Here is a 12,697-nt window from a genome sequence, read left to right as displayed (position 1 = left end):
TGAAATGAAATAATGATGAGTACCAAGGTACCACTGTATTTTAAAAGTATCATCCACAGAACTCGCTGGTTGTTTTGGATGTTGGTGTGAAAAAAGAGAAGAACCAACAATGACTCACAGGTTTTTGCTGAGCTTCTGGATGAATGGTGTTGCCATGGAATGAGATAGAGACAACTTAGGGAGGAGTAGCAGGTTTTAGAGGGAAATTCAAGAGTTCTGTGCCTCTTTAAGATGCCTTTTAGATGTCCAGTTGGAGATGTCAGTAGGCCTTTGGATATATGAATGTTGCATTCAGGAGAGAGCACAGAATCAGCAGTACTAAGCTAAGTATCATCAGCATCACAGAATTGAAGCTATGAAATTGGAAAAATTATTTAGCGAAAAAGTATAGGGAGAGAATAAAAGATATTTCAGATCTGAGCCATAGCGTACTAAATAATTTAGAGGTCAGGGAGAGAAGGAACCAACAAAGGAGAGTGAAAAATGAGCAGCTAGTGAGATAGGAGGAAATATATTGTGTTCTAGAAACTAAAGAAGTATCTCAGGAAAAGTTTACAGGTATTAGATGGAACAATAGAAGCCAAACACACAAAATGTATCATTCTACCCACCAGAATCGGCAAAACAAAATTAACGTGGGGAGAGGAGAAAGTGGTTGGGGCACGGGAGGTTGGCGGGAAAAGGGCACGTGGGAGCTTTCTGCAGTAGTGCATTATTCTGTCTTGTTTGGTGAGTTGTTATGTGGACTTACAGAGGTAAGTCTCATCGAACAGAACACTTAAGACCTGTATGTTTCATTAACTGTAAATTATATTCTGTTTTTTTTAGAAGGGGAGTTAAACCTTTCAAGCGATATTGAGAGGATACATAAAATGCAGGTTGAGAATTGAATGTTGTCACCGGTGATCTGGAAAACAGTGGTCTCAGTGGCAGGATGGGGGTGACTGTTTAGAGTGAGCTCAGGAGAGACTAGGAAATGAAGATGTGAAGGTGACAAGCACAGAACCGCTACATGAAATTTTTCCTAAATAGAGGAGAAAAGAAATGGGGGACTTGGGGGAGGTCTATGAAAGCTTTTATTTTTTTTAGCTGGAAGAAATGACAGCATGTTTCTATGATGATGGGAATGATCCAGGAGAAAGTGGAAATTCGTGCCATAGGAGAGAGGAGGCAGCGCAGGTGCAGACTTCTTGAATGGGGGAGTTGGGGGAGTTCACTTTGATAGGAGCTTGGGCTTTCATTCTGCTTTTATAGATGAGGAAGTAGAGCATATGGATATAGGTTTAGATTAATAGATTTTTGTTGAGGAACATGTAGTACTGCTTTATGCCCTTCCTGCCCCCTAGTTGAATAAACAGCAATCAGAAGGTAAGGGTGAGATGTGGGGAAGGAGTGCCGGAGGTTTGGGGGCAAGATGTGAATTAATTACCTTGGAGAGACAGAGAGAACACACACAAGTGTGCACATTGCCTATTGCTGAGGCAAATGTTGTACGGTTGACAAGACCCACTTGATGTTTATCATCATAAAGAGATACCAGCCAGCATGATTTGAAATTTTTCTTTAGTCACCTTCAGCTACCCAAGTACAGCTGCAAAATAGATGGAAGTTTGGGTTTTAAAAGGATTTCACCAGGACTATTGTGTCCTGGGAAACAGCAGGTTTCGGTTAGAGCTAGAATGTAAAGTGAATGTTCAGAAAAGAAATTGAATATGTAAGAAGTTTACTGATGACAGACTGAGTTCAAGGAGGCACAGTGTCAGCTTTCTTTGAAGCTCAAGGAGCAGAGGGAGACTGTTGAATTGGAGAATGGAAGTCTTGGACATTTGATGGTGACTGAGGTAATGAGGGGTACTCATGATTACATTAGTTATGATGGTTTCTTGGGGAAAGGTACTTGTCATTTATCATCATAATCTTGTTCTTGAAATTGATCTGTCTTTCCAGTGGGTTTTTCATCGCATTTCCAATAGTTCTTTATGACAGTCTTCCAGCCCTACAGATTCTGTGCGGCCCACCCCCATAGCTTCTATAATCTACTTCTTTTCCTGTCATTCTCTCCTGCCACCCACTTGACTTCTTTGCTATTTCTTGAACATTCTCTTTCTCTCTTTATCTTTTCTCATAGTACTATTAACTCTAGTTTGAGAATAGAGACCTTCTCTCTTCTTCCCCACCGTTCCCCCCCACCAGAACAGTGCCTGGTACATAGTAGATGTTCAGCAAATATTTGTTTGGATGAATATAAGTGACAAGCTTCCCTAATGCCTTTAAAAGATAGGCTGACTTTCAAATAAATGTTTACACACTTTTCAGCAGCAGCAGGTGGAGCATGAAATGGCTTTCCATCCTGACCTGGTTTACTCTAACCACAAGAAAAAGCCTCAGGCATTAACATGTAATAGAAAACCAACTTTAGAAGGAACCCAGGCCTGTTTTGAAATGTATGGTGATATGAGAATATTACTTAATTCATGGATTAAGCCATTAAATTTTTTTTCATAAAAAATTTCATTAAAAAATAAAAAATAGATTAGGTTAATAGTTTTGTTTTTATGGCTAGAACATTAATTTTTAGGAGAGATGAGAATATGTAGCCCATGACTTGTGATTTTGTTTTCTAACTCAAATTTGCAGTGGTTATTCATCATTATATACCGTTTAAGAAATGACTGTTACCCTTAGGGGGTTCCTTGTGTTTGCTTGGGATGCAAAAGCCAAAATGGCAGTGGAAATACAAAGTAAAAGTTAAACAACGATAAAAGTTATTCTGAGGTGGAACACAGTGAGTTACCAGATTTCACTGGTGCAAACAGTAGTTGCTAACCCAGTAAGAAACAATGTGCTGCTCAGTCCGTGGAATGGTGTCAGTCTTTTGTTCCTCCATAGCCATTCAAGGCCTCTGGGCTCGTGGTGGCTCTGTCATAACTAACATTTGTGCTTTCGTTGCAGTTGTCGGACAAGTAACCGTAAGAGTTTGATTGTGACCTCTAGCACGTCACCTACACTACCACGGCCGCACTCACCACTCCATGGCCACACAGGTGAGTGCTTGAAGGTTAAGAAAGGTGGAATGAAAGATGCCTAATTTCTTTTCTCCTTCTTACTTTTTATAGTTCAGCACATTACACTGTCACTTCATTTTCTGACTGAAGCATACAGAGCTCATGAGCATGCTTTCTATGGGAGAATGTGTTCAGTCTGTTTTTGATTTAGTTGTTTCTTGCCTTGACCTGTCCACATTTTTTTTCGTCTTGTGCTTATCTTGGAGCTAGGTATGTATCCTGGGGCCATAGCCTCTGTTCTACTGTATTAGGAGCATGTTATGGCTGCAGTTATCGGGCCGTGTGATAAGGGCTCCATTAACATTTCGCCTACCATGCCCTGGATTAAAGCTCACAGTGATGATTTTCTGCCTAATGGGACTTCTGTTAACTTTCCCTCTGTTAGAACAGGAGTTAACAAAAGTGAGAGAAATATTTGTTTCATGTCGTCATACTGAAATTGAAGCAAATGACCGCATGCTTTCAGACTCTGCTCCACATGGGCTCCTACGGAGTTACTTGCCTCTGGCTGAGGAATCTATAAAAATTATAAGGCAGAAGACCTCATTTGCATTAGCCATGTATTTTGCTCTGGACGTGTATTCTTGTATCCCAGAGGAACCAGATGAGGTGACTTGGGTGTTGAAAGGATGCCTGCACTGCTGTACTGTTCATTGCTACACTGTTTGCGGTGGAAGTTCCAGACCTAGGTATAAGGGCAGTGGAGCAGACTTGACACCACAGGAAGCCATTCAGAGCTGGCTGCCTGGGTTTGGTAAGCCATGGGCCTTGTCTGTCTTTGGGCAGTAAAAGAATACCAAAGCAGCAAAACAAAGACAGGTATGTTGCACTTGAGTTTGTCTCTTTGCTCACAGTTTACTGTGTCTTTGGCAGAGAGGAAGTGAGGGTACATGTGGTGTAGTTCGAGCACCTTGAGAGTCTGGCAATTCTGAAATTGATCATTGTCCTTGATAGAAGGGTCTCACTTTACTGGGCCCAGATTGAGCTGTTGAGTGTGCTTGTGGCCCTTTTCCAAGAATCATTTAAACTCTCAAATACTAACTCTTGCATTAGAAGACACCACCAAGAGCATGGGAGGAGGACCCAGGGAACTGAAGCCATACTTGGCCTTTAAAGCAAAAATCTTACTGTGCCTAGGTACTTAGCCGAAAAATTGACTGGGTTATACATTAGCTCAGAGAGCACATTCTACCCTGGAACTTTGTGAAAACTCGGCCTATATCTGACCTGGCCTTTTCATCATATAGAAGTAAATTTAGCACATCTAGACCTTGTACATAGTTTCCCAGCTGTAACATGAGTACTGAGCGGTAATTACTGCTGGCTGCTCCTCTCTGAGATGATTATCTCTCTATTTAGATTCCTGGCAGTCACAGTTTGGGACTAAATCTTCCCTACTCAAGTGGCTTTGATTGAGAACATCATCTAGCCTTTTCAGCCTGCCTGGGTCTGTGGACTCTAGCTTTGCGTTAGTATCTGTAACATGCTTAGTTATTATCATCATAAATGTTAGCTATCATTATTATCTTTCCTCAAATTGCTGCAGAAAATCCAGGCAGACCTCAGATCAAGGGAGCAGAACTGATTTAAAAGCCCAGTTCATGGATGTAGGCCCCATACTTACCCAGGTGGTGAGAAAGGCAGCACTGATTGTTCCATACAGATCAAACTTCACATCAGTCACATCCACAGATCTCACAGATCCTGGAACACATTGATAGCTTCTGCCAGCTGGGAACTCCTGATAACCAGCCCCTAGCTGGAAGTTACATCAGAGAAGTATGGCAGACTTAGGTTTGAGAACTGTTGTGACTAGTGCAAAGGTAAGCACCCAGTTTTGTTCAAAGTTTCTGAGCTGTAAGTCAGCAAGTTACAGGGTACATGTGAAGAGTAATAAAGAGATGAGAATAATTCCTACACTAAGTCTGCTGGGCAGACTTGGAGGCCTTGTGTGTGGACTATTTGAAGGAACACTGCTGTACTAAGTCCCCACCTGAGAGCTTCAGTTTCTCTTAAGCACACGTATTTCTGGGTTAGCCCCTTGGACACAGTGTGCAGAGATTACTTATAAGAGACTTTTGGAGCAGGAGTCCTGGTGCCCTTTGAGGAATGTTTGAGTATTTGGTCATGCCTTCTGTACTGAATGAGTTCTTCAAGCCATTGGAAGTTGAGTTAACTCAGCTAGGCATATTGGAACCTGAGGTCTTCCTAAGAGGGCAAGAAATTGGAAGTCACTGGTGCATCTAGAATGGATGTTTGGGAGACAGAGATGGTTAAACGCAACTTGGGAACAAAGGAGAAACCTCTGGGCTGACAATCTTCTACAAAGAGCATCATTAAACTAATGGTGGTCCTGAAAAAATAACCCTATGTGCTAATTGCCAATGCTCGGGGCAGATTTCTTCCCTAAAGGTTGTCTTAACCCTTCTCTGAAACAAATCTCACAAAGGGTTCACTTTCCTTCCCTCAGGTAACAGTCCTTTGGACAGCCCCCGGAATTTCTCTCCAAATGCACCCGCTCACTTTTCCTTTGTTTCAGCCCGTAGGTAAGTTGATAGAAAACCTCCGTTGTGACTGGCATGCGTGACACTTGTGTGAACATCAATTAGCGTCAGCTTCCTCCTCTGACCACCCTCCCAAGTGTGTTACCTTGGGCCACCAACTACCAAAACTCTTTCCTGCCTTCCTCACCTAGGTTCAAGTTTTGCTTTCTCTGTGCTGTAGGTATTGCATTGGAATGTTTGGGTGGGTGAATCAATATTAGGTGTGAATTTATTTTTATAATTCTAAGCACGTGTCCTGGGTTTTCCTGAGGGGTGTATGCCAAAACATTATACTCTCGATTGAGAGCTATTCTTAGCATGATCGATGAAGGGGGAAGATGGGTTCTCTTCCCAGGAGGACCCAAAGATATCTTTTTACTCCTCTAATTCAGCCTGTCCCAAGGAGCCGGAATGGGCCTTATATGCCTCCTCTCCTTGGGGATCAAGAGACTATCGGTCTTGACTTATTTTTCCATGGTTTACAAAGACTTGGTGTGTTACAGAACCGTCCTTATAGTCTTCCTCACATTTCAAGTCTCTGGAAGCGATAGAAGTTCATCTCTGGCACATGAGCACAGTCCTGACAGCTTGGCCCATTGCCAGGGTATCACCTGGCTCCTGGAGAAGTACCGAGCTGACTGAAATGAGTCCGTCCAAACCACATGCCAAGACTCCACAGACAAGTGATTTACTTTTTGGAACATCTTCTAGAAAATACTCAGTTAGAGTCGGTCTCTGGCATTAAGAAAAAATCATGGCTCCAGATTTGGAAGAAATAACCTTATGTGCTAAACAGATTTAATGAATAGAGAATGGTGTGCGCAGCTTGACCCAAATTCTACACTTAAACTGCTTTTTGAAAAGAGACAATAGAAAAGAGCAGATTCTCTGAAATCTAGCATTAACTCACTATTCAAATGACAACACAGAAACAAATCACCCCTTTCCTCTTTAGGGTTCTGTATAGCTGAAAAAACATGGACAGGTTGGGAGATGTTTGGTTACTGATTTGGGTGCCAGTGCCCCTTCTGACTCCGTTACCTGGTTCTGCACAAATGTTGTCTGAGTTTGTCTCGAGGACTCATCTCTCCTCCTCTGTGTGACTTCCAGTTAGTTAACCAAGGATCTGAGTAGGAGCCCCTGACAGTATACAAATATGTTGTATTGGTGCATTTGTTTTTCCAGCCCAGCTGGCAAGTCCTACTCATCCCAAACTCCCTGCCTTGACTACGTGTGAACTGTAGCCTCAGATTAGGGGACAGCAAGGCCTGTGACTGATCTTGATAAGTGGCATCGAGTCACTTCCCACTCACTCAGTAAATGTTTACTGAGCACCTAGTATTCCCAGGCACTGTACTGGGTACTTAGTTATATAGATATAACTCCTACTTTCTTGAAACTTAGTAGATTTAGAAGAGTATGTGGAGCTGTTGTTCCCATTGTAAGTAATGCTGTTCCCTTGGGTCTTCACCTAGTTAACTCATTTCTCATTTCTTGTCTTTTGTTTCTCATCTTAAATATCTCAAATGTCAACTCCACAGAGGCCTTCCCGAACCACACAATACCAGGGAAACCTGATGGGTCCTTCATCAAATGATTCGTTTTAATCTTCAAGCTAGTACCATTTAATACCTGATGTTTTCTTATTGGCTTGTTTTCTATTCCCCTCAACCAGAATAAAAGTACCTTTAGTAGAGGTTCCTTAATATATTGAAAACTGTGTCTCCTGGTCTGTAGTGAGCACTTAGTCAGTGCTTATTGACTGAATGAGTGGTGGGGAAGAATAATGAACAAGCAAACAAGCAAATACATAGCTGAAAACTGACGAGTACCATGGAGGGAAAGAACATGATGCTATATGAAAGTATAGGAGGAGAATGGGGCTGGAGAATCTATACTGGGTGGACAGTAGAAGGCCTCTCTGGAGGACTGACTTTCAAACTAAGACATGAAGGATAAGAAAGGGCCTGCCATGTTGGGAATGAGGACACAGGTGTGTAGACTATTCAGGGCAGATGGGATAGTATGTTCCATTGGTGCCTGTGTATCTACTTCATTCCCTGGGTTTTTGGAGTAGGGTCAGCTAGGGGCTGTTTACTACTGAGATCCAAACAGTGTATGCCTGGTGGCTTTAAGTTTGAGGCATAGGCATGGGTCATGGAACCCTGGACTATCCTCTTATAATAGGACATAGTAGGGAAAACAGCTAAGTATCAGTGGACTGGGAAGGAAGATTCAACCCTGCCAAAGTACCTAAAAAATGTGTTTCCTTGATTACTGAGGTCAGACTTGAGCCTTACAGGATCACATCAGTTTGGAATATCACACAAAACACAGATTTAATGCCATGCTAACAATAGACCGGTCAGTTCTACAATTTGACTTCAAATTCCATAAGTTTCTAAACAGAAAGACCACCTTTGCCAAGCTTGACCAAATGCCAGGGGCCAAACAAATCAGTCTGTCCAGACTCCTTTGATTCTCACCATAATGTATGTCTTTTTACTACAGCCATGGCCACAGAGCAGACAGGTAATAGCGGACGTGGTGGGGTGAGGGGCTGGGAAACTGCTATGCATGGCCAGACAAAATGGTTTTGTGCGTGGTGAGAGCTGATTGTGACGAGTCTTCCCTGGCTGTGGGTAGAAACATTTGGCCTTTTGTAACTAGCAGAGAGGCCCTAAGAGAACCCCCTCCACCTGCTGGAACCAAGGCTCAGAGCTCATATGTTTGGAGGCAGGAATTGCTAAATAGTTTAAGGCTTCTCAGCCTAGGGACAAGTCACCCTCATTCCCACAACTTTCCTCAGTTGCCCATTGAGGTGACCAGGCAGAGGAAATGAAAACATCCTTTAGTGGCATTTCTTTCTGACTCTGGTAGTCCCTGCTCTTCAGTTTAAAAAAAAGAAAAAAAAAGTTGCTATGCAATTGGTTTCCATTTCTAACTAAAGGAGGAAAAATCACCTGTGAAAAGGTGTATTTGACAAGGGTTCGGGAAATCCCTTCCCATTTAGACTAGTCCATCTTTGCTGAGCTTTGTTTTCTTGGAATTACTGTCTGTGTAGAGCTCCCAGGACTGAGGACTCAACAAAGAGGTCGGAAAGAACCTCATGTTTGAGCAGTCTCCTGGACAGTTCTTTGCCTCAGAGACTGGGTTCCAGCAGAGCTGGCTGCCTGGGTGGCATGGAGTTGGAGTCATGTGCATGTGGCATGGAACTGGGACTGCCCCTTACAGAGTGTGGGGTACTGGGGGAGGGAAAGGGGCTTCAAAAGAAGCCCTAAAAAAAATCGATTTCTCTTTTTTCTCCTTCCTCTCCATTTCTCCCTCCACACCCCTTAGCTATGAAGCCTGAAACAAATCACACAAACCTCTGGGTTTTAATGTTTTCTCTGAGACTGAGGTTATGGAACATAACTCCTAAAGGTCCTCCATTGCTAATGTTCTGAGGTTCTGTGGGTAGCAGCAAAGAAGTTTTTCTTGAACTTCAACCAGAGTGGGCTCTACGCCCAAGCTCTGCAAGAAAGAACACTCATGTTACAGCACATCCAGAAAAGAATCCAGAGTCCAGAAAAGAATCAGTTGTCCGTGTTATAAAAGCTTCAAACCAGATAGCTGCTTGATCTTTCTTTTCTTTTCTTCTTTTTTTTTTTCCAAGGATCCTACTGTGGTTCTTTATGATTAGACTTAAGGGTGCATCCTTCCAAGAGCAGCAGGAAGCCTGCCCCCAAAGCCTCATGTACAACTGATGCTGTGCTACCTCACTCCTGCCTCATAATGTACTGTCACTCTTTGGCACACATTCTCAAACACTGGTTTTGTGGCTCCCACTGGATCCTAGGTAGCCTTTGACTGTTAGCCACTGATTGATTCATACTGAGACCCAGATGGTTGTCAGCCCAGTGGCCTGGGAAAGACCGGAAAGCCCTTCACATGGAGCCTTCAAAAGAGGGAATAGCTAGATGAGTGGCAGTTCTCTCCTTGTGATGATACCTTTAGCTGGTATCCTCTGTCATTGCTTTCCCAAAGTGATTAAGTTGGGAGTTTAAACGACAGTATTGCATAACAGGTGCTCTCTTCTGTTACTTGAAATCAAAGAAAAGAACTCCTTTGTAGTCAAGAGATGTCTGTCTTTGCAGTGGAAGACACACAATAGGCCCATGTAGGAGAGAGACATGAAAGTGTGGACTAGACTAAGCAGTGCTGTCTTGAGACAAGAAAGTGAACCAACTACCCAAAATAATACTGATGGAAAGATGGGCAGATCCAAGGCTCAGGGTGGGGTCCTGTAGAAACTGTCTAATAGTCTTTTCTTACATAGGACCGATGGGCGGCGCTGGTCTTTGGCCTCTTTACCTTCTTCAGGCTATGGAACCAACACTCCTAGCTCTACTGTCTCAGTAAGTAGCCAGATCTGTGGCTGTACCTCCTCATCCTTAGGAAATAATTCTCTACAAATTATTGTTGTCTATCCCTATCTTGTTGCAAAATGTTTCTCAACTTTTCCTCTAAAGCCAAACACAAAGAAGTTGCTTAGGGATAAGGCTGAGTGGGACAGAGGGCTGGTGGCTGTTTACAGCCATAGCCAGATCCATTTAAAAAACAAAAATACCTTTGGAAAGAAATAGCCAGGGTGCTCTCTGGGCATCAGTTACTCCTGGTGGAATCAGGCGGGCTTAAGGAGGGAGTTCTGCTTTGCCAGTGAGACCAGGCAGTGGGACTCCTAAGCATGGTTCAAGGATCTCTCTTATTCTCTCCCCTTATTTCTAGGACTGCAACTAAGAGCAGGTAACCCCTTTGGTATCCCAAAGCTTGATATTCCCTTCTTCTCCCTTTTCACCTTTTCCTTTCAAAAAAGGACAGAAGGATGATTGTTATGTAATGTGTCTCAGAAAAAAAGCTGAGCCCTTCTCTAAAAACACAACAAATGTCCTAATTTCTATTGTGCAGAAGTGACCCTAAAATGAGTCTTCCTCATTAAGCAACTCTTAAAGTTGGGATGACAGGGTTGGGAAACTTTTTTGTGAAGGGCCAAATGGTAAGTATTTTAGGCTTTGCAGGCTGTGTAAAATCAGGCCACTGATTGGGTGACCTGTTCCCTGACTTTTCCATCATTCTTCAGGTCTTCTAAGCTTAGTGTGTCTGTGTTCATGAATCCCAAGAAGGTTAAAGGACTATCGTTTCCTCCCTTGACCTTGATGTTACTCTTAAATTAATCCAAAGATCTAATTGGTCTTTTGGTAGCTGTTAAGCTTCAGATCTTTCCTTATTAAATACCCCTTTCCCCATAATTCTTTACTCAAACAGGTGTTTTTTAGACCCACGGTAGAGTCATTTATATTGGATATGTATGTATTCTGTTCAATAAATTTCAGTAGACCCAATCCGTCACTCCAGCTTATTTTAGTGGGATATTTTACCAATTTTGCTTTATGTTAGCTATGGTTAGGTGAAGATACTTTTTGAAATTTCTATCCAAATCATTTAAAAACTGTGGCCAAAACAGAGCTCTGTGGAGACATTTCACTGGCTGTTCACAACTTCATATATGACAGTATTCCATGAGAGAAGTATGCACTGTTAGCCAAAAAAAATTTTTTTTAAATTTCTCACTTGGTATTGAGGCTCACATTAGCAACAGAGTTCTCTCAGTGTGGTGCTGAAGTTTGACTACATGGATTTAGCTATTTCAACCCAGATCCTGTATCAGTGGGTGAACAGAAGTTGGGCCAGTGGTGTTAGACTTGCCTGGCCTCTTAGCCGGACAGGAGCGTTCACTGGTCCTGGCTGCCGCAGCCATGGCTACACCTGTGGAATGCCTGGAGCAGTACCACTCCCTTCCCTCAGGAGTCCGTTGTGATTGGCAGTGGGCTCTTGTCTAGAATCTCAGCCATTGGGCAATATTTAGAATTCTTCGTTGTTTTCAGGTCAAGTCTGATCTTTTAGAAGTCTAAAAGCGATCTAGATCCAAAGTCCTTTTCTTCCCTGCTGGATTTTGTTGCCTGGATTTTGTTCCCCAGAGTCTGGGAACAGCCTGCACAGACTCAGTAAAGCCAGTTGTCCTCTGGATAAACGGCCAAAAGGAAATATTGCTGAACCATCCTGAGGGTTCTGGAAGGGAAAGGTTCTGAAAGGTTCTCATCAGGGGACAGCATTTGTAGGCCGAGCATACCAATTTCCTAAGCCAGAAAGCATGATTTATTAAATACTTGCCATCACAACTAGCCAAAAGCTTCAGTGAGGGCCAAGGCTCCATGCAGAAGAATCTGCTTTTGCCACCTAAAGAAGCTTTCTGAGTAGTGCTCTCATATCACATGACCTCCCAGGGCCTGCAAGGGTAGAGATGAATGGGATCATGCACAGTGGAGGCTAATGGGAGCCATGGAAAAAATGCCTGCTTTGGGTTGACTCTGGGTTTGCATTGACTGGGGTGGCCCTGACCTTTTTCAGTTCTTCTTCATTCCGGGACTGTCGTCAGACATGCCTTTAATGCTGGTTTTTAAACATTTTCCCCTCTAGTCATCATGCTCCTCGCAGGAAAAGTTACACCAGTTGCCCTTCCAGCCCACAGCTGATGAGCTGCACTTTTTGACAAAGCATTTCAGCACAGAGAGTGTGCCAGACGAGGAGGGACGGCAGTCCCCAGCCATGCGACCCCGCTCCCGCAGCCTCAGGTAAGGGGTGCTCTCTGCTTGGTGAGCCCCAGGACTTGTGGAGCTCAGCTTGTGTGCACAGCACAGGAGTCAGCAAACTTACTTTATAAAGGGCAAGATAGTAAATAATTCAGGTTTTGCAGGCAATACCATATCTATGGCATCTATTTAATTCTGCTGTTGTAGTAAGAAAGCATCCTCAGACATTATGTGAGTTGGATGTACAGAAGCAGGCAGTGGGCCAGAATTGGTGTTGGGGCCATAGTTTGTCAACCTCTGGCATAGCACATTGGCACAACTTGACGTGAAGTGAAGCTCAAGATTTTTTGGCTTTGGGTACAGTTCAGTTCACCTCCCTAGGAGGTACCTGATAATGGTGTCGAGTGGTCCCCACTTTCTCCCTTTGAAAGTGGTTAGCAGTAGAAATGCTCTTTAGAGT

The 12,697-nt window shown here is 43.2% G+C and overlaps 1 protein-coding gene across 11 annotated transcripts in view; it reads left to right on the top strand.

Moving 5' to 3' along the window:
- Positions 1–12,697, top strand: part of MAST2 (microtubule associated serine/threonine kinase 2) — a 162,462-nt gene that overhangs the window by 126,661 nt on the left and 23,104 nt on the right. For 7 of the 11 annotated variants that reach the window (XM_037039521.1, XM_037039522.1, XM_037039520.1 and 4 more), the window contains 5 exons: positions 2,953–3,044; positions 5,536–5,611; positions 8,120–8,140; positions 9,927–10,005; positions 12,125–12,279. In XM_037039521.1, coding sequence (XP_036895416.1) covers positions 2,953–3,044; positions 5,536–5,611; positions 8,120–8,140; positions 9,927–10,005; positions 12,125–12,279 — 423 coding nt within the window. The remainder of the gene's footprint in view (positions 1–2,952; positions 3,045–5,535; positions 5,612–8,119; positions 8,141–9,926; positions 10,006–12,124; positions 12,280–12,697) is intronic. The other 4 variants (XM_037039519.1, XM_037039527.1, XM_037039523.1 and 1 more) reach the window with 1 other exon arrangement.

Source organism: Sturnira hondurensis, unplaced genomic scaffold, assembly GCF_014824575.4.
Source record: "Sturnira hondurensis isolate 20B ecotype Veracruz unplaced genomic scaffold, ASM1482457v3 Scaffold0025376, whole genome shotgun sequence".
Lineage (NCBI taxonomy): Eukaryota > Metazoa > Chordata > Mammalia > Chiroptera > Phyllostomidae > Sturnira > Sturnira hondurensis.
This window is presented reverse-complemented; position numbering and strand designations above follow the sequence as displayed.